Below are 21,433 nucleotides of genomic sequence, written 5' to 3' on the forward strand. Positions count from 1 at the left end.
GTTCTACAAAAGGTGCCTTTTAAATTTTCTATAATATTAAACCTAGAAACATAAAATTAAGTATCTAGAGCCCGAATTAAGTCAAAACACATAAAAGGGCACTTCTTGGTACTTTTTCGTTCTACAAAATGTGCTTTTTGAAAATTCTTTAATATAGAACCAAGAATTAAGTAATTATGCATGTAGAGCCCGTATTAAGTTAGAATGTATAAAATGGGACTTTTTGGCTCTTTTTGAATGTTTTATGATATTGAACTTAGAAACATGTAATTAAGTATGAAGTACAATTTGTATTTTTTGATTTTTTGTAATAAAATTTGTACTGACTGTTTTTTAACACATCATGATGAAGGATATATAAGATCCGTCACATCCGAGTATAGAACTCTTACTTGTTTTTAGTTTATTCTGTGAACCGCTTTTGCTCATTTTCCATACCAAACTGCTTAGGACAACTGTGAAAATTTTTGGTGAATTTGGTTTACTTTCTTTGCTTAGTTTTAACGTAAGCGTGTTTTAGGCAGACCGACGGACAGACAGACGGACACAGCTAAACCGACTCAGAATTTGATAAGGATCCAGAATATATATACTTTGTCAGAGCAGATGGTGGCATATTAGTAGGAAGTAACTACTTTCGGAGGTTCATTAAAACGAAAACAAATTTTAAGAATCTAATCTCTAGATTACTTGGAGACAGTAAAGACACGATTGGCTTCGCTCTTGCTTGCAAAAGAGACACTAAAGTGAAGACCCTTTTAGCCCTCATACAAAGATCCCTTCAGAAAATGACTTAAACATCAATAAGTCACTTATAAACACTACTTAGTATTACGATGAAATTCTGCATAATTAACTATAATATATTAATGTAAATTCCACCATGAACATTTATATGGATAGCTCATATTTCCCCTTCCCCCATATAAAATAACTTTTTTTTTGCTAACAAATTGTTAAAATATTTCGGAATTAATAGAAAACTACTTAATTATTTTATTATTAAAAATAATCCTAATAATAAAAACATACACTCTGGTGTAGGGTATCAATAGGTCGATCACGACCATGACCAGCTAAACATTCTCACTTGTTATAATTGTTTTTTTTTTATTTGTATATATTAATTATTTTTTTATTTTTTGTTTATAGCTCTGAGTATGCGTCAACATTGATTGAAAGAGAGCAAGGTGGTTTAAGAGCTTTTTTTATTTTTTGTGCACTTGGTCTATCTGATTATTAAATAGATCGTTTCTCTAATTGTTAAAAAAAGGAAGTTCAGTAATAATCAATGTTTTTGAAGAATATTCTTCACTCGTTTGCTTTACTTTTTTCCCTACTCTTTCCACATGTTAGAAAATATAATCAGTCCTGTTTGGATATTTAACGGAAGAGGTCAAAAAATAATAGCAAAAAAATGGCTAACTTCATTTGTAAAATTTGTGAAAAAGTTTTCAATAAGAGATCGTCACTAAAAAGGCATACGAGATTATATCACGATGGTCCATCATCATCGTTGAAGTGTACACCATGCAACTTAATTTTTCGCTCTCGACGTGAATTGTTAAGTCGTAGACTAGAACATAGAATTGAACATAGTGAAAATAAAGGAAACACTGTTTATTGTCCGGAGTGTAAATCAAATATATGGCAACAAAATTGGTCACTACATTTACGTACAAAAAATCATAAAGAAAATTGTGTTCAATAAATTGATAATCTATATATCTATATATATATATAAAAGAGTAGCGTTACTGACTGACTGATTCATCATCGCACAGCCCAAACGGCTGAACCTAGAATCATGAAATTTTGACAGTAGATGTGTTTTTGGTTATGTAGATCCACTAAGGAGGGATTTTTGGAAATTTTCACATTTACGGGTAAAAAGGGGGGAAACGGGTAAAACAGATTTCTTAATTTTTCTAAATATTTTGGATGCATCTCTCAAAATTATGAGACACCTGTTTCGTACTTTTTTAAAATTCAGTCCTTATTGGGTGTAAAAGGGAGAAAACTGTATTTATGGTACTTTTGTTAGCACATTAAGAAAACTTTTTCGGTTTATTGAATTATTCATATTAAATTACAGACTAACTCTGTAATATTTATTGTAATAAAAATTTTGCTATTTCACTGGGTAAAAAAGTACCAAAAAAGAAAAAAAAATGGAAATTTAATTTTATTCAAACTCATTGCAACTTTTATAAAATTTCAAAAAGTAGTTTATTTACTCACACAAAAAAAGCTTTTGGTATATTATTTTGAAAATCGTGTACTAAGGCCTATAAAGGACCAAATTCGAGTAAATTGTTTGGTACCTTTTTTAAAGCACAATTTTTCTGGAATAAATTAATGCAGATTTGAATCGTTTGAGTTTTATCTGTGATATATATGTAGATTTAAATACGGAACATTTTGTAAACTTAATTCTCGAAAAAGTACACTTCTAAGCGAAAAGGGGAAAAATTTTACTCTTTTTATTAGTACTTTCCACTTAGGTTAACTTTATTCCACTTTTGGTACTTTTTCTTCCTTCAAATGATACTCTATGTATGTTCTTTAATATGAACTGAAAACACAAGATTATTAAACATACACGGTCCTCATTGAAAAAGATTCTTTAAGAGACAACTTTTTAGTACTTTTTATCTCGTAAATTGTACTTTTTTAATTTTCTAAAATATTCAACCTAGGAACATTAATTTTAACATACATGGTCTTGACTGAATACTATTCTGTAAGTAGGAACTATTTGGTACTTTTCTATTCTTCGAATGGATTTTTTATAATGGTTAACCGGAACACACGGTCCTTATTAAATGAGAATTTATTGAGAGACATCTTTGTACTTTTTCATTTTTCCGATGGTACTTTTTGATATTTTTACGATATTGAACATAGTTAGGGTAGCGAAGCACCCAGGGTATGCTAGTAATACTATAAAATGCATAAGATCATCTTTCAAGAATCTCATAGCTACATATATATGCGAAAATAAAGATAAATCAAAAATAATTGCGCAAAAATTTTTAAATACAATTAAAGACAAACCAATTTGTAACTACGTGTTAATTAAAGATGAAACATCTGAAACTGGCGAGATATCGCATCAAACTAAAATGCAGATAATAGACTCAACAACAACATGGCAAGATTTACAACAACATTACTGAAATCATTGCGATAAGATAATAAAGAAAATGAGTGAATTTCAGGAGAGAGACAGTGGTTGGACCTTATTGGATATTGCGTATTTAAAAATAAATATAAATAAATACGAATGTTTAAAAGGTTCAAATTATATTGAATTGCCCGAATGGATAATGCGAAAGAAAGCTTGCATTAATATAAATAATAATGATGAATACTGCTTCAAATGGGCCATAATATCGGCATTATTTAAAGTAAAAACCCATGTTAATTTGTGGAAATCTTATGATATTAATGATAGAATTAAAGATGAAATGATAACGCTTAAAAACGGAAGAGTTTTAAATTTTAAAAGTTTAAAATTTCCCTTAGCCGTTAATATGATAAAGATATTTGAAAAAAATAACCCCGACATCAGAGTGAATGTTTTCGGTTTGGAAGGGTACAGTATAGTGGGTCCGCTCTACTTCACGCAGCAGGAAAAGAGTAATCACATTAATTTGTTATTATTAGAGGAAGACGAACGGATTCATTATGTGTGGATAAAAAATATATCAAGGTAAACATATGTATTTATAACAAGTAATATTTCGGCTGTGCCGATTCTTATAAACCCTTCACCAAGTATGGTTTAAAAAACAGTTATTATTTATTTTGTATCTCTGCACATATGTCACACAAACAAATATAAACTGTAGCAGAAAGAAATATTAACCGTTGTACTGTAATACCACCGTCAAACTGTATTACCACCCTCAAACAAATATGAGCTGTATTACCAATATATTACTGCTTTATCTCCTTGTTCTTTTTAACAGAACATCATCCAAACATACAAAAAAAAAATACATAGCTGAATAAAACCAAATACATGTCCACACGCACATTAACATCTTTATCCAATTCACAGTGTTGTTGTTGCTTTTTAACAAAGCATGAAAAAAATGTGGCTTTTTTGATGAAATTTTCAGAGGTTGTCTCGGATTTTTGCTCATATCTCCGTTATTTATAGACCGATTTTGCTGATTTTAAATAACGATCTTCTCGAAAGCATGTCTAACTGAATTATTGAAGATTCGGATCTCGCCGATATCTGGGGACCTCTAAAACCTGATTTCAACACACAGACAGACAGACAGACAGACGGACATGGCTAAATCGACTCCGCTATCTATAAGGATCCAGAATATATATACTTTATAGGAAAATTATATTATAGAAATTACAAACGGAATGACAAACTTATATATACCCTTCTCACGAAGGTGAAGGGTATAAAAATATAAAAGTTACACATACGTATATATGCATATTAAAAAGATCATTACTAACTTTTTTTTCATATATTTTTAGATTGCTGAGAAGTCAGCTAACAAAACGTAAATGTGCAATACATATATGTAATACATGTCTCATCCATTTTCATAATGTATCGGCCTTGGAAAAACACAAAGGGCAATGCAACAAAATTGTTACTATAATGCCGAAATCAGGTGATAACATTCTCAATTTCAGAAATTGGATGTACCGTTTGTCGTTTATGCTGACTTTGAATGCATTTTAGAATCAACAAATTTCAAGAATTCTACTAAAGTTGAAACGGTACAAAAGCATATACCATATGCATATAGTTACTATATTAAGTGTTCATTTGACTCTAGTCTAGACAAGTTTAGAATATATAGTGGTGAAGATTGTTCAAAACATTTTCTTAAAAGTTTAGTAACTGATACTACAGATATTTATAATAATCATTTAAGTGTAAAGAAACCAATGAATTCTTTAACGCCATCTCAAGAAAGGAAACAATATGAAGATACAACATGTCATATTTGCGAGGAATTATTAGATGATGATAGAGTGGCAGATCATTGTCATTTAACGGGTGAATACCGGGGCCCTGCTCACAGTAAATGTAACTTAGAATATCAAATAACAAAAAATTCATTCCTATATTTTTCCACAATCTTTCGGCATATGATTGTCATTTGTTTATTACAGAACTTTCATCTATTAAAGGTGATATAAATATTATACCTTTAAATAAGGAATTACTTATATATATCAATATCAAAAAGAATTTCCGTGAATGAAGAAAACACAATTGAATTACGTTTTCTCGACTCATTTCGTTTCATGGCATCAAGTTTATGCAATGTCTCAATATCTTCCTTGTAAAAATTTTAAATGGGTTAAAAACATAGAAAATTTTAACTTAAATGACATTAAAGACGATTCTCCAATAGGTTATATATTAGAAGTAGATTTAGACTATCCCAGTTCATTACATGACTATCATAATGACTTGCCATTTTGTGCAGAGACTAAAAAAATTGCAACAATGAAACAGAAAAAAGTTAATCACAGATTTAAATAATAAAAGAAATTACGTAATTCACTACAAAAATCTCCAACAATGTATTGAAAATGGTTTAATTTTAAAGAAAATCCATAGAATTCTCAAATTTAATCAATCAGATTGGCTAAAAAAGTACATCGATTTAAACAATCAGCATAGAACATTAGCAAAAAATTCCTTTGAACAAAATTTCTTCAAGCTACTAAATAATAATGCTGTATATGGTAAGACCATGGAAAATGTTGACAAGAGAAAAGACATAAAAATAGTCAGTGAATGGAAGAGCAAAGGTAAACGATTAGGGGCTAGAGCTCTTATAGCTAAACCAAACTTCCATAGTAAGCTTGAAATTAATGAAAATATGGTTGTAATCGAAATGAGAAGAGCAAAATCCGTATAAAATAAACCGATATATATTGGATTTTCAGTTTTAGAGTTATCAAAATGGAAAATGTATAATTTTCATTACGATTACATGAAACCTAAATATCTTGATAACATTAAACTAAATTACATGGATACATTTTCATTTATATATGATATCAGAACAAATGATTTGTATAATGATATTCGCAACGATATTTCGACACATTTCGATACATCTGCATATCCGAAAGATAATATATATAATATACCGCTTGTAAATAAAAAAGTATTAGGTATGATGAAAGATGAGTGCAATGGCAAAGTTATTAAGGAATTCATTGGTTTAAGAGCAAAAATGTATTCAGTTAAAATTGATAACTTTGAAAAAGAAATTAAAAAAATTAAAGGTGTTAAACAGTATGTAACAGCTAAACTATCAATTAATAATTTCAGAGAATATTTACAAGAGAAAAAACTATATTATGACTCCATGTATATATTTCGATCTAAGTTACACGAAATCTATACTCAACAAATATGTAAGTTAACTTTAAGTTATTTAGATGATAAGAGAAAATGGTATTAATACATATGCATGGGGTCATTATGGAAATAATTCATCAGATTCTGAAATGAAACCATTAAATTTAAACGAGAATAGTGATATTATGGAGGAAGATGATGATATTCTTAATTCATCAGATTCTGAAAAGAAATCATCAAATTTAAACAAGAATAGTGATGTTATGGAGGAAGATGATGATATTCTTCTTGATAATGATAGTGATATTGTGGAGGAAGATGATGATATTCTTCTTGAGAATGATATGTAAATTATGTAATTAATATGTAATATCAAAAAAATATATATAAATAAAAATATGTAATATGAAGTAAAACAAAAAATTGTTGTATTTGTCTATCTTCTAACTATCTATCTATAAAAGCTATGTGTCACGCCCAGCCCATACCTTTAAAGCTAGAATCATGAAATTTTGGTTATCGGTTTCTTTGACATTGAAGCAGGTATTTTTAGAAACTCTAAACTCCTTTGGACAATATTTGCTAAGACCAATAAGTGAAGAGTTACACTAATTTAAAAAAGCCCTGTATGACCAAAATGTCTAATATTGATCCCTTCTAACTGTGGCAGTTCTTGACCAATAGAGCTGAAAATTGTGTTTGGCTATACAATAGTACGAACCGTTGTGCAAATTTCATACAAATCGAAAGATATTTAATTTTTTCGGATCGGTGCACAATTGGTCATTGCTCCCATACAAGATCCCTTCCCGAGAATCATACTAACATAAGTGGAAATTGATGATGATGTTGATGGTGTTTGTTGACTAACGTTGGTGTTTTTAGTATATTTTTTACACGAATGACAATTGAAAATGATGACGACGCTCGTACTAACAAAAGCATTTCCATGGATTGGGATTCGAATAATGTCGAAAAAACTTGAGCAGTACATCGCGTCATTTAGCTCAAAAGCGTCGATGTTGTACGTTATGTTGTTGCTTAGGATATTGATGTTCCTACCGCTGTTGTGCTCGATGTTGCTGCTGTAGATAGTGTTGATGTTCTTTGCGTTGTTGAAGTTGCAGTCGATAGATTATATAAAACTTCAAACTAAAATGGTTTAAAGCAAGTTGTTTAGTGGGCCTGTTGTGCGCTCCTTAATAATTTTATATGAAAAAAATCTCTCTACAATTTTGTTCATATAAGGATCCTCTCAGAAAATTACTTTAAAATCAAAATTATAGTAAATTAACGAAGTTCGACACAGAAATGTTTTAGAGAAACTAAAATCTTTAAGCATCTGAAATTTTATGAGGATCGCTCGCTCCATTACTGATCGCATTCTGCTTATAAGGACTTTTAAGAAAAAGTCTATAACGCTCATAACTTGCGTCAAAATAGTAGTATATGTAGAGGCAAAATATGATATAAACAAGTTTTAGAGGCTCATAATTCTCCTCCGATGGAATTTACTTGAAATTTATGGAATATGATTTGATGGTTTGTATATAAGATTCGTCACAGACGTTTCATTAACGTTTCTTGCTCACAACTTGCTTTAAACTATTTCATTATAGAGAGCAATATTTACACACAATGCTTGTTCTAAAATACTTCATTTGTATGAGCGCTACTAGAAGAGATTGGGCTAAAAATGGAATCCATGCCATTCTAATCATTCTGGAAGTAAAAATGAAATGAATTATAAATGTTTATTATACGAATGTAAATTGATAATGATCATACAAACGAAAGTTTTTTTTTTAACGATCTAGCCATGCACTATATAATCCGAGCTAAATCGAACAGACGTAAGTGTTAACCAGTGGACGATGAAACATGACCTGTACACCATGTACAACCATTGAAACTGCCGACGATTATACTAACAATGTGGAAATTGATGATGATATTGACGGTGATTGTACTAATGTTAGTGTTTTGAGCATTTTTTACACAAATAAAAATTTAAAATGAGGTATTTAGCTCAAAAGTGTTGATGTTACACGTTATGTTGTTGCTTAGGATGTTGATGTTCCTAAAGTTGTTGTACTTCATGTTACTGTTGCTGATAGTGTCGATGTTCCTAACTTTGCTGTGGTTGGTGTTACTGTCGATAGATTTTAAGACGCGAGGGGAAAGACAGATGGAAAAGATACCGAAACAAAGAGCGTAACATTGCGTTGTTCTCATCGCGCGCATAAATGTACGTTTATGTATGTATGAGCTGTTTTTGTTGTTTGACCACATTCTAATTTGTATTTCTGAATCACTTATTCTGTTGTCAGCTTTCATCTACAACTCAACTACAACCACCAACCACAACCACTGTACACCATGTACAACCATTGAAACTGCCGACGATTATACTAACAATGTGGAAATTGATGATGATATTGACGGTGATTGTACTAATGTTAGTGTTTTGAGCATTTTTTACACAAATAAAAATTTAAAATGAGGTATTTAGCTCAAAAGTGTTGATGTTACACGTTATGTTGTTGCTTAGGATGTTCCTAAAGTTGTTGTACTTCATGTTACTGTTGCTGATAGTGTTGATGTTCCTAACTTTGCTGTGGTTGGTGTTACTGTCGATAGATTTTAAGACGCGAGGGTAAAGACAGAAGGAAAAGATACCGAAACAAAGAGCGTAACAATGCGTTGTTCTCATCGCGCGCATAAATGTTCGTTTATGTATGAGCTGTTTTTGTTGTTTGACCACATTCTAATTTGTATTTCTGAATCACTTATTCTGTTGTCAGCTTTCAGATACAACTCAACTACAACCACCAACCACAACAACGTTAGGAATATCAACGTTCCTATACATAATAATAAAAATTTAAAATTTTTCTCTGTTTTGAAAAAATTTTATTAACGATGAAAGTACTAACGAAATCTTTTTGCTCGAACTAACGAAAGCATACCCTTGGATAGGGACTTTATTAATATCGGAAAACAAAAATTGAGCAATACTTCAGCGGCATCATAATAGACAGCTTCTGTATACAGCTCACAAGTGTTGATGTTGTGTTGTTTAGAATGTTGATGTTCCTAACGTTATTGTAGTTGTTGTCACTGCTGTCAAGAGATTCTGTAAATATTGAAACACTACATAGCAAATGAAATAGTTCAAAGCTAGTTTTGTACTGGTGAGGATTTTTGCAATTAATTTTATATGCGGTACGCAATTATACCCTTCACCACTTTAGTGGATTAAGCTATGTCCGTCTGTTCATCCGTTTGTCTGGCTGGCTGTCCATGTAAACCTTGTGCGCAAGGTACAGGTCGCAATTTTCAAGATAAATGGATGAAATTTAGCACACACACTTTTTTCGGTCCAAGGACGAAGCCTATTGAAAATGGTTGAATTCAGTCCATTATTCCACCTACAGAACCTTCCGAAAAGGGCTTCTGAGCAGAGATACAATCCGAAACGGCTCAAATCGGCGGCGGCTGGCCGACGGTAATATTTTGCAAGCCGCGACGCCGCCGACTTCTTTCGGCTTAAAAGCTAAGCCGGCTTAAACGTAGCCGCTAATAAAGATTGCAATCGTACATGTATATCGGAAAATAATTTCAGCAATTTGAACGGAGTTGCCACTATTTTAAATTCTTATTGCAAAAAGTTGCCACACAATATTGTGCTACTATTAAAATAGTGAAAACTACTATAAATGTGAATTTTCTGAAGAAAAAACTTCTGTAGAGACAGGTTTCTATATAACAGACTATTATACAGAGATTTTTTAATATAATAAACGCTTATAAGTTCAATTTTTGAAGAAAACGGTAAATTGAGCCGACAATTTAGCCGCCGCCGATATTTTCTATAACAAGCCGCCGCCGCCGACTTAAAATGGTGTTGTTGTGTTGTGATTGGTGTTACTGTTGCTAATCGTGTTGATGTTCCTAACGTTGTTGTGGTTGGTGTTACTCCTGTCGATATACTATATATTTTTTAAAGCATTTCAACGCGCGGTTGAAAATACAATCATCGTCAATTAAAATTTTTCAACTAGGAGAAAAATACAACGTAAACCCTTAAAATAAGCAACAATATCACATACAACAACCTGTATACTAGCACAATGGGTAATATCAATTACAATAGCAAACGAACTCAACGTACTAAATGTTTAAGTTACATATATTGTACAATGTCATATACACTACCAAATATAATGAATCATATACAAAACTTAAATTAACATTAATTGTAATCTTTATTGAAAATATTTCACCATGCGGGAGAAGAACAGAAGTCAGAAGGAAAAGAAGCAAAAACAGTGAGCGTAACAATGCGATGCTCTCAGCGTACTTTATAGTTTATGTATATGCATACTCAAATGCACAACCATTAAAATTGTCGATGATCTCACCAGTAGTATGGTGTTTTGAAGATGAAAATTTGAGCAGTACACCACAACCGCACAACCATTGAAATTTTCGATGATCGTACTAACAGTATGGAATTTGACGGTGACTATCATCGTACTGACACTAGTGGTTTAGTAAACTAATGGACGATAAAAACTTGACCAGTACACCACTGCACAACCTTGAAATTGTCGACGATTATACTAACAGTACGGAAATAAATGATGAAATTGTTGGTGTTCCTATTAAAGTTGGATTAGGACGATAAAAACTTGACCAGTATACCACTGTACAACCTTGAAATTGACGACGATTATACTAACAGTATGGAAATAAATGATGAAATTGCTGGTATTCCAACGTTGTTGTTGTTTTTGGTATTACTGCTGTCGATATATTTTATAGTTTTTAAAAGCATTTAAAGACGCGGGGAAGGTAAAATTAATTAAAATTAGCGATGATTTCACAAGCAGTATGGTTTTTAGTACAACAATGTATGATCGTACTAACAGTATGGAATTTGACGATGATTATCATCGTACTGACACTCCGAATTTACTCTATCTTAAAACACCACTACATACATACAAGTGGTGTTTTTTCAATGGTTATGCACTGAAAACACTTTTTTGGGCTATTTCAGATTTTAAGGACTAAATTTGATTACTTTAAAATTAAATTTTTTACAAATATAGTATAATCAATGAATATATAAATTAGTAACATCAACGTTCCTATATTCAATAAATGTTTTTTTTTTTATTACACGAGTAAAAATTGACGATGTTGTCGTACTAACAAAAGTCAAAAAAACTTGAACAGTACCTCAGTGGCATCACAATAGACAGCTTCTGTATTCAGCTCAAAAGTGTTGATGTTGTTTTCCGAAATTGTCGATGATCTATCCAGCAGTATGGTGATGTGTTAGTATGACAATATTAACGACTAAACTTGATACACCACCTCACAACCATTTACATTGTTGACGATTGAACTAACAGCTTTATGTATGAGTCAAGAGTGTACGTCTGTCAATGATCATACTAGTTAGTTAGTTAGTTTGAAAGGAGAATGTAAACACATCAAATCTGAAGAAATACACCTAGACCTCTATCGGGCCTGTTGTGCGCTCCTTAACCAGTGCCACTAGTGGGAATCGAACCCACCACCTCCGTTCTACCAAACAAGAACACTAACCACTAACTTACCGGAGGCTACAATGATCATACTAAGAGTATGGAAATTGATCATGACTAAAGTTAGTGTTTTAGTATACTTACCAATGCATATTGTCGATAAAAACTTAAAAAGTACATCAAGACAATGTAGCCATGCCCGTCCGTCAGTCTGTTGGAAGTATAAGCTAAACCGAACGAAATGGAAATTGACGATGAAAACTTGATTTTATTTTTCGCTCAAGCAATTTGTTTACGCTTTTGTTTTTTTTTTTCAAACTCGTGCATCTGGCAATATAAAATGATTCGACAACGTCTGACAATTTTTCGGCAAATGCAACGAAGTGTGTTTACACGATTGTCAGATTTTTTACAATTTTGCTATTAAATAATTTTAAATTGATTTTTATTGCCAGAAACAAATTGTAAGTTGACACTATTGTACGACATTTTCTATAATTTTTTCTGAAAATATTGTTAGATCTGAAAACTTATTATTCGATTGGGATTCGAATAATGTAAAAAAAACTTGGGCAGTAACTCAGAAATATTTCATTATACAGTTTCTGTTTTCAAACATTATATTACAATTGAAAAAACCTCAATACAAATTGTGTTTAACTGTCGATAGTGGGGATTTTTGAAAATTTAAAAATTTTCCAAATAACTATTTTATATAAATAAAATAAACCAAAACAAGTTGTGTTTGAAAATCTGGAGCTCTTGAGCTTTTCGCAAGTTTTTACATATTTTAAATTTTCATAAATTCTTAAACACTGTATTACACATGAAATAACTTAAATCAAGGTGTGTTGGAAGAAATACTGGTGCGGGTTTATAGAAATGTTTATAGACAGAATAATATAATAGATATTGTAGTTATGATTCAGCAAAAAATAAGAACCCAGCAGTTCGACAGGACAGTCCCGAACTGACCACAGGATGGTTATCTCCAAATGGGTTCTTGGAATTTAGTCACATTACTAGCTATTTAACTTTTCTTTCTATAAAACTGGGACATGGACATGTCCTACGATAGTGGCGATTTACTTTTATTCTTGATGAATGGCCCAAAACATAGGAATTGGAGCCAACAGTTGGTAAGATATTGATGAAAATAAATGTTAAAAATTGCAAGTGTCTACAATCTAGAATACTATGGGACATCCATGTGACGATTGGCCCGAAAGATATAAATTTGAGTCAACCAGATGGTAGCATAATAGTAGAAAGTAACAATAATTTCTCCAAATGATGGATAAAATAACTACTTTCGGAAGTTCAATAAAACGAAAACAACTTTTAAGAGTCTAATCTCTAGATTACTCCGCTCTCGCTTACAAAAGGGACACTAAAGAGACGACTGTCTTCATTCTCGATTACAAAGAGTTTATTTAAGAGTATAATCTCTAGGTTACTTGAGGAGAGTAAAGACATGACTGTATCCGCTCCCGCTAACAAAGAGGACACTAAAGTGACGACTGTCTCCGCTCCCTCTTACAAAGAAGACACTTAAGTGAAAAAGACAGTAATTTCCACTAATAATTAACCACCTGGATGAATGTAATCCGTATGTTCTGCAAGTAATCTAGAGATTAGACTCTTAAAAGTTGCTTTCGTTTTATTGAACTTCCGAAAGTAGTTACTTTACCCATCTTTTGGAGAAATGATTGTAGCTAGTAATGTGATCCTTTGACAATCTTTGACCGTCTTTTGACTGTCTCTTTGTAGGGTGTAGAGTGACGATTGACTTCCTCGTAGGACAAGCCCATGTTAAAATGGTTGGTCACCTGGGTGGTCAGGTGGCTAGGGGCCACCATAAGTGGTTAAGTAGTCAATTCGGTACTGTCCCGTCGAAATGCTGGGTTGTTTTTGCTGATATTGTTGATGGTGTACGTTGTATTGTAAATGTTTTGTAAATGTTCATATTCCTAACGTTGTTCTGATTAATGTTACTGCTGCTAATAGTGTTGATCTTTTTTATTGTGTTGGAAGTTGCCTGTATTGATATTGTATATTGGACTGTTGGTATCTCAGAAGTAGTTAATGTTGATGTTATAGATCATTGATGGTGTTTCTGTTGTGTATGCTGATGTCATAGTTATGAAAAATCTTTCGACAACAGCAACGTTAGAAACATCAACACTATCACCCTCACTAACACCAAACATAACAACGTGACTTCTACGTAACGTATATATATATAATATATATATATATATATATATATATATATAATATATATATATAATATATATATATAATATATATATATATATATATACGTCGTTGTTGTCAGAGTACACTATACTGTTAGTGTGATCATCGACAATTTCAATGGATGTGCGGTCGTGCACTGCTCAACTTTTCGTCGTCTATGTGCCCGCGAAAACGTTGTTGTCAGAGTACACGTCGCAATTTTTAAAATAATTTAATAAAATATGATACAAATGTTATCTATGGCTCAAATATTGCTAGCAAACGGGTCTAGCTCACATTACATGCCTTTTTCAGAAAATTAGCTTTACAACAATAAATTGCTTAAATATACCAGAACTGAGAGAAAATTTATAGCAAAGCATTTATATGCTAAACAAATCACATTTTATACTCATAACTGTTATAAGATATCATATGCTTGATTATATGCGAAATATCTTGTTTTTATTACTTTAAATTTTATAGACAATCAATAACACTTATTTTAAATATTATATAAATGTTCAAACACTATATCACAAAGCCAGTTGTGTGCTAGTGAGAGTTGTGGGTTCAAACATCGCGCTCTAGCAATGTCGCGAGTTTTTACAGAATTCATGATAAGAAATTGCTTTTCATACACACTCATACTTAAGTACGATGGGAGCCGCGCGTTGTTACGCTCATTGTTTTTACTTCATTTCCTTTTGTATTCCTTCCCCCCATCATATATGTTTGAAAATTTTTGTGCAGATAAGCATTCTATATGATTCATATTCTTTTCTAGCATGTACTTTAACATTTAGAATGTGTAGATCGTTTCCTAGGCAATTACTATGATGTTGACCGTTGTGTATAGGTTGTTGTATGTGATGTTGTTGCTGATAGTTGTATTGTAGTTTAGGATGTTGATGTTGTTCTTAACGTTGTTTTGGTTGGTGTTACTGCTGCGGATAGTGTTGATGTTCCTAGTGCTGCTGCTGATGGTGCTGATCTTGTTTATTGTGTTGTTTCGGGTGTTGTCTGTATTGATATTGTATATTGGGCGGGAGGAACATCAACACTATCAGCAGCAATAACACCAAAAAGACAACGTTAAAAACATCAACAATAAAAACACAATGAAATTCGACATAAATAAGTTTCATGAGTCTAAAGCTTTCTACCAAATTTTATGAATATCCCTCCATAATTGACCATACATCCTCAATTACCATTGGTATACAAAAAGCACTAATGTTGGTACGCTCAGCATCATCATCATTTTCCATACTGTTATTACGATCATCGACAATTTCAATGGCTGTGTTGTGGTGCACTGCTCAAGGTTTCACCCTCAATTTTCATTGGCATACCAAAACATCAAAGTTAGTGCGGTCAGCATCATCATCGTCATGTTGCACATCGGCAATTTCCACTGTTATACTAATACAATGGATGTGCGGTCGTGTACTGCTCAACTTTTCGTCGTCTATGTGTCCACGAAAACGTTGTTGTCATAGTATACGTCGTTGTTGTCAGAGTACACTATACTGTTAGTGTGATCATCGACAATTTCAATGGATGTGCGATCGTGCACTGCTCAACTTTTCGTCGTCTATGTGTCCACGAAAATGTTACAACAATAAATTGCTTAAATATACCAGAACTGAGAGAAAATTTATAGCAAAGCAATTATATACAAAACAAGTCACATTTTATACTCATAACTGTTATAGGATATTATATGCGAAATATCTTGTTTTTATTACTTTAAATTTTATAAACAATCAATAACACTTATTTTAAATATAATTCTTAAAGTATTGTTTAGATATAATTTTAAAATGAAATGCATACTTTTAAGTTGCATACAAAATCTAGATTCATTGGAATTCTGGAAACAGGAACATTATTATGATCATCATACTGTTGGCACGATCAGCGTCCACTGGTATAACAATTACGCTTTCAGTATAACGATTATCAATTTTCATTGTTTTACTAGAAACACTAAACGTTATTGCGATCATTATCAGTTTCCACACTGTTAGTGCGATCACGATAATCGTCAATTTCCATTGGTATATTAGAAATACTAACGTTATTTAGATCATCATCCGTTTCCAAACTCTTAGTATTACAATCATCGTCAATTTCCATTGTTATACTAGAAACACTAACGTTATTGCGATCATCATCAGTTTCCATAATGTTAGTACGATCATTATCATCATCAATTTCCATCGGTATACTTGAAATACTAACTTTATTACGATCAGCTTCCATACTATTAGTACGATCACCTTCCATTGGTATAACAAATACGCTTTCGGTATTACAATCATCGTCAATTTCCATTGGTATACAAGAAACACTAACGTTATGACGATTATCATCAGTTTCCAAACTGTTATTACTATCACCGTCCATTGGTATAACAAATACGCTTTCGATATTACGATCATCGTCAATTTCCATTGGTATACGAGAAAAACTAACGTTATTACGATCATCATCAGCTTCCATACAATTAGTACCATCACCATCCATTGGTATAACAAATACGCTTCCGGCATTACAATCATCGTCAATTTCCATTGGTATACAAGAAACGCTAACGTTATTGCGATCATCATCAGTTTCCATACTGTTAGTACGATCACCGTCATGTGTAAGTGTGTACATGTGTCAGTGATATAGTTTAATACAAATTAAATCTTAGGAGTTAACTCCTTGACGGTCACTTAAAACTGAAGAATCTGGACAGATTCACACTTAGTTTTATTAAAAATTAGAGTACATCATTAAAGTTCAAGTGAACTCTTACAATTCTCGACAATGTAATGGTTCTGCTGTGGTGCACTAGTACAGTTCACGATCACCGTCATGTATAAGTTCACGTGAATTCTTACAATTCTCGACCATTTAATGGTTATGCTGCGGTGCACTGGTACAGTTCAGGATCACCGTCATGTGTAAGTTCACGTGAACTCTTACAATTCTCGACCATTTAATGGTTGTGCTGCGGTGCACTGGTAAAGTTCACGATCACCGTCTACGACGTTAATTTTTGGAAGGTCTCTTGGGGATTTATGGACAATATATAGTGACATACTTTTTATTAAATGGCAGAATTTGAGCAAAAACTGAAAAAATCGATTTTTCCCCTTGCAAATGCTCTTAGAAACTTTAGAGCCGTTGCGGCACCTGTTAACGTTATCCCATCAGCCTAATTTTTACATATTTTTACAACCCATAGAATAATTCTATAGGGGGGAAGGGCAAAATTCAATACTTCATTGTTTTAGAGCAATCTAATGTGAAATTGTAGGTAGTGTAGATGGTGAAAGTTGTGTTGTAATTTTATATGAGGAAGAAGTTACATATATATATATATATATATATATATATATATATATATATAATATATATATATATAATATATATATATAATATATATATATATATATATATATATATATAAATATATATATATATATATATATATATATTAATATAATATATATATGACTCAGTAAAATATAAGAAATTGCTTTTTATACGGACCCACACTTACATATATACGATGACAGCCGCACAATGCTACGATCATTGCTTTTGCTTGTTTTTCTCCTGTCTTCCCTCCCTCATCATAAAATGCTTTCAAAAAATATTCCAATTTTTTTGTTAAGATATGATTCATATTCTATCGTATTATATTCATATGAATATACGTTTAGATCGTTTGTTAGGCAATTATTATGACTGCGGTTGTTAATGTTGACCGTTGTGTTGGTGTATACGTTATTCAATGTGATGTCGTTGCTGATATTGTTGATGGTGTATGTTGTATTGTAGTTTAGGGTGTTGATTTTCTTAACATTGTTCTGGTTGGTGTTATTGCTCCTTATTGTGTTGATCTTTTTTATTGTGTTGTTTCGGAAGTTAACCTAACAAACGCGGAACCAGTCGACGCAACAAAAGCTGAACTAAAGATATGGGTGAGAGAATCCCATATCCTATAGGGTGATCCTGATGAGAGCAAGACAAAAAATCTCCTCAAAATGAGTAAATTGAACCTACCTACCTACTTGGTTTCGGGAGTTGAATGTATTGATATTGTATATTGCCTGTATTTATTCCAGGCGTAGTTGTTGTTTTAGACCATTGATGGTTTATATGTTGTGTATGCTGTTTTTTGTGATGTTTTCGTTTGTTTTTGCTGCTGTTATTGCTGTCATAGTTGTATAACATCTCTCGACAACACAAACGTTAAGAACATCAACACTTTCATCAGTAGTAACACCAAACATAGCAACGTTACTTTATTTATTTGAAAATTTTTTATTAAGGATGGCCGTAATAATAAATGGCCGTATCATATAAAATTTGTTGTTTTTAATAACAAAATTAAAAACATCGAAACATCATAAACAACAATACAACTTTCACCATCTACACTACCTACAATTTCACATTAGATTGCTCCAAAACAATGAAGTATTGAATTTTGCCCTTCCCCCCTATAGAATTATTCTATGGGTTGTAAAAATATGTCATGTTAAATTTAGGCTGATGGGATAACGTTAACAGGTGCCGCAACGGCTCTAAAGTTCCTAAGAGCATTTGCAAGGGGAAAAATCGATTTTTTCAGTTTTTGCTCAAATTTTGCCATTTAATAAAAAGTATTACCATATATATTGTCCATAAATCCCCAAGAGACCTTCCAAAAATTAACGTCGTAGACGGTGATCGTGTACTTTACCAGTGCACCGCAGCACAACCATTAAATGGTCGAGAATTGTAAGAGTTCACGTGAACTTACACATGACGGTGATCGTGAACTGTACTAGTGCACCACAGCAGAACCATTACATTGTCGAGAATTGTAAGAGTTCACTTGAACTTCAATGATGTACTCTAATTTTTAATAAAACTAAGTGTGAATCTGTCCAGATTCTTCAGTTTTAAGTGACCGTCAAGGAGTTAACTCCTAAGATTTAATTTGTATTAAACTATATCACTGACACATGTACACACTTACACATGACGGTGATCGTACTAACAGTATGGAAACTGATGATGATCGCAATAACGTTAGCGTTTCTTGTATACCAATGGAAATTGACGATGATTGTAATGCCGGAAGCGTATTTGTTATACCAATGGATGGTGATGGTACTAATTGTATGGAAGCTGATGATGATCGTAATAACGTTAGTTTTTCTCGTATACCAATGGAAATTGACGATGATCGTAATATCGAAAGCGTATTTGTTATACCAATGGACGGTGATAGTAATAACAGTTTGGAAACTGATGATAATCGTCATAACGTTAGTGTTTCTTGTATACCAATGGAAATTGACGATGATTGTAATACCGAAAGCGTATTTGTTATACCAATGGAAGGTGATCGTACTAATAGTATGGAAGCTGATCGTAATAAAGTTAGTATTTCAAGTATACCGATGGAAATTGATGATGATAATGATCGTACTAACATTATGGAAACTGATGATGATCGCAATAACGTTAGTGTTTCTAGTATACCAATGGAAATTGACGATGATTGTAATACTAAGAGTTTGGAAACGGATGATGATCTAAATAACGTTAGTATTTCTAATATACCAATGGAAATTGACGATTATCGTGATCGCACTAACAGTGTGGAAACTGATAATGATCGCAATAACGTTAGTGTTTCTAGTAAAACAATGAAAATTGATAATCGTTATACTGAAAGCGTAATTGTTATACCAGTGGACGCTGATCGTGCCAACAGTATGATGATCATAATAATGTTCCTGTTTCCAGAATTCCAATGAATCTAGATTTTGTATGCAACTTAAAAGTATGCATTTCATTTTAAAATTATATCTAAACAATACTTTAAGAATTATATTTAAAATAAGTGTTATTGATTGTTTATAAAATTTAAAGTAATAAAAACAAGATATTTCGCATATAATATCCTATAACAGTTATGAGTATAAAATGTGACTTGTTTTGTATATAATTGCTTTGCTATAAATTTTCTCTCAGTTCTGGTATATTTAAGCAATTTATTGTTGTAACATTTTCGTGGACACATAGACGACGAAAAGTTGAGCAGTGCACGATCGCACATCCATTGAAATTGTCGATGATCACACTAACAGTATAGTGTACTCTGACAACAACGACGTATACTATGACAACAACGTTTTCGTGGACACATAGACGACGAAAAGTTGAGCAGTACACGACCGCACATCCATTGTATTAGTATAACAGTGGAAATTGCCGATGTGCAACATGACGATGATGATGCTGACCGCACTAACTTTGATGTTTTGGTATGCCAATGAAAATTGAGGGTGAAACCTTGAGCAGTGCACCACAACACAGCCATTGAAATTGTCGATGATCGTAATAACAGTATGGAAAATGATGATGATGCTGAGCGTACCAACATTAGTGCTTTTTGTATACCAATGGTAATTGAGGATGTATGGTCAATTATGGAGGGATATTCATAAAATTTGGTAGAAAGCTTTAGACTCATGAAACTTATTTATGTCGAATTTCATTGTGTTTTTATTGTTGATGTTTTTAACGTTGTTCTTTTTGGTGTTATTGCTGCTGATAGTGTTGATGTTCCTCCCGCCCAATATACAATATCAATACAGACAACACCCGAAACAACACAATAAACAAGATCAGCACCATCAGCAGCAGCACTAGGAACATCAACACTATCCGCAGCAGTAACACCAACCAAAACAACGTTAAGAACAACATCAACATCCTAAACTACAATACAACTATCAGCAACAACATCACATACAACAACCTATACACAACGGTCAACATCATAGTAATTGCCTAGGAAACGATCTACACATTCTAAATGTTAAAGTACATGCTAGAAAAGAATATGAATCATATAGAATGCTTATCTGCACAAAAATTTTCAAACATATATGATGGGGGGAAGGAATACAAAAGGAAATGAAGTAAAAACAATGAGCGTAACAACGCGCGGCTCCCATCGTACTTAAGTATGAGTGTGTATGAAAAGCAATTTCTTATCATGAATTCTGTAAAAACTCGCGACATTGCTAGAGCGCGATGTTTGAACCCACAACTCTCACTAGCACACAACTGGCTTTGTGATATAGTGTTTGAACATTTATATAATATTTAAAATAAGTGTTATTGATTGTCTATAAAATTTAAAGTAATAAAAACAAGATATTTCGCATATAATCAAGCATATGATATCTTATAACAGTTATGAGTATAA

At 32.3% G+C, this 21,433-nt stretch overlaps 2 protein-coding genes across 2 annotated transcripts; both read left to right on the forward strand.

Moving 5' to 3' along the window:
- Positions 1-2,870: 2,870 nt before the first annotated feature.
- Positions 2,871-6,529, forward strand: LOC124421341. Its single transcript, XM_046956365.1, has 2 exons — positions 2,871-3,715; positions 4,510-6,529. The coding sequence occupies exons 1-2, from the start codon at positions 3,207-3,209 to the stop codon at positions 4,718-4,720; spliced, it is 720 nt and encodes a 239-aa protein (XP_046812321.1). The 5' UTR covers positions 2,871-3,206; the 3' UTR covers positions 4,721-6,529.
- A 12,643-nt stretch (positions 6,530-19,172) lies between these two features.
- LOC124421004 (extracellular matrix protein A-like) lies at positions 19,173-19,973 on the forward strand. Its single transcript, XM_046955654.1, has one exon. The coding sequence runs from the start codon at positions 19,173-19,175 to the stop codon at positions 19,971-19,973; it is 801 nt and encodes a 266-aa protein (XP_046811610.1).
- The last annotated feature ends 1,460 nt before the right edge of the window (positions 19,974-21,433 follow it).

Source organism: Lucilia cuprina, chromosome 2 (genome assembly GCF_022045245.1).
Source record: "Lucilia cuprina isolate Lc7/37 chromosome 2, ASM2204524v1, whole genome shotgun sequence".
In the NCBI taxonomy this organism is placed as follows: domain Eukaryota; kingdom Metazoa; phylum Arthropoda; class Insecta; order Diptera; family Calliphoridae; genus Lucilia; species Lucilia cuprina.

Bases quoted from the DNA above. Each gene is read 5' to 3' on its own strand.
- LOC124421341 (XM_046956365.1), top strand. From the start codon at position 3,207: ATGAGTGAATTTCAGGAGAGAGACAGTGGTTGGACCTTATTGGATATT. The intron at 3,716-4,509 runs GTAAACATATGT...ATATATTTTTAG, and splicing joins TGGATAAAAAATATATCAAG to ATTGCTGAGAAGTCAGCTAA.
- LOC124421004 (XM_046955654.1), top strand. From the start codon at position 19,173: ATGTACACACTTACACATGACGGTGATCGTACTAACAGTATGGAAACT.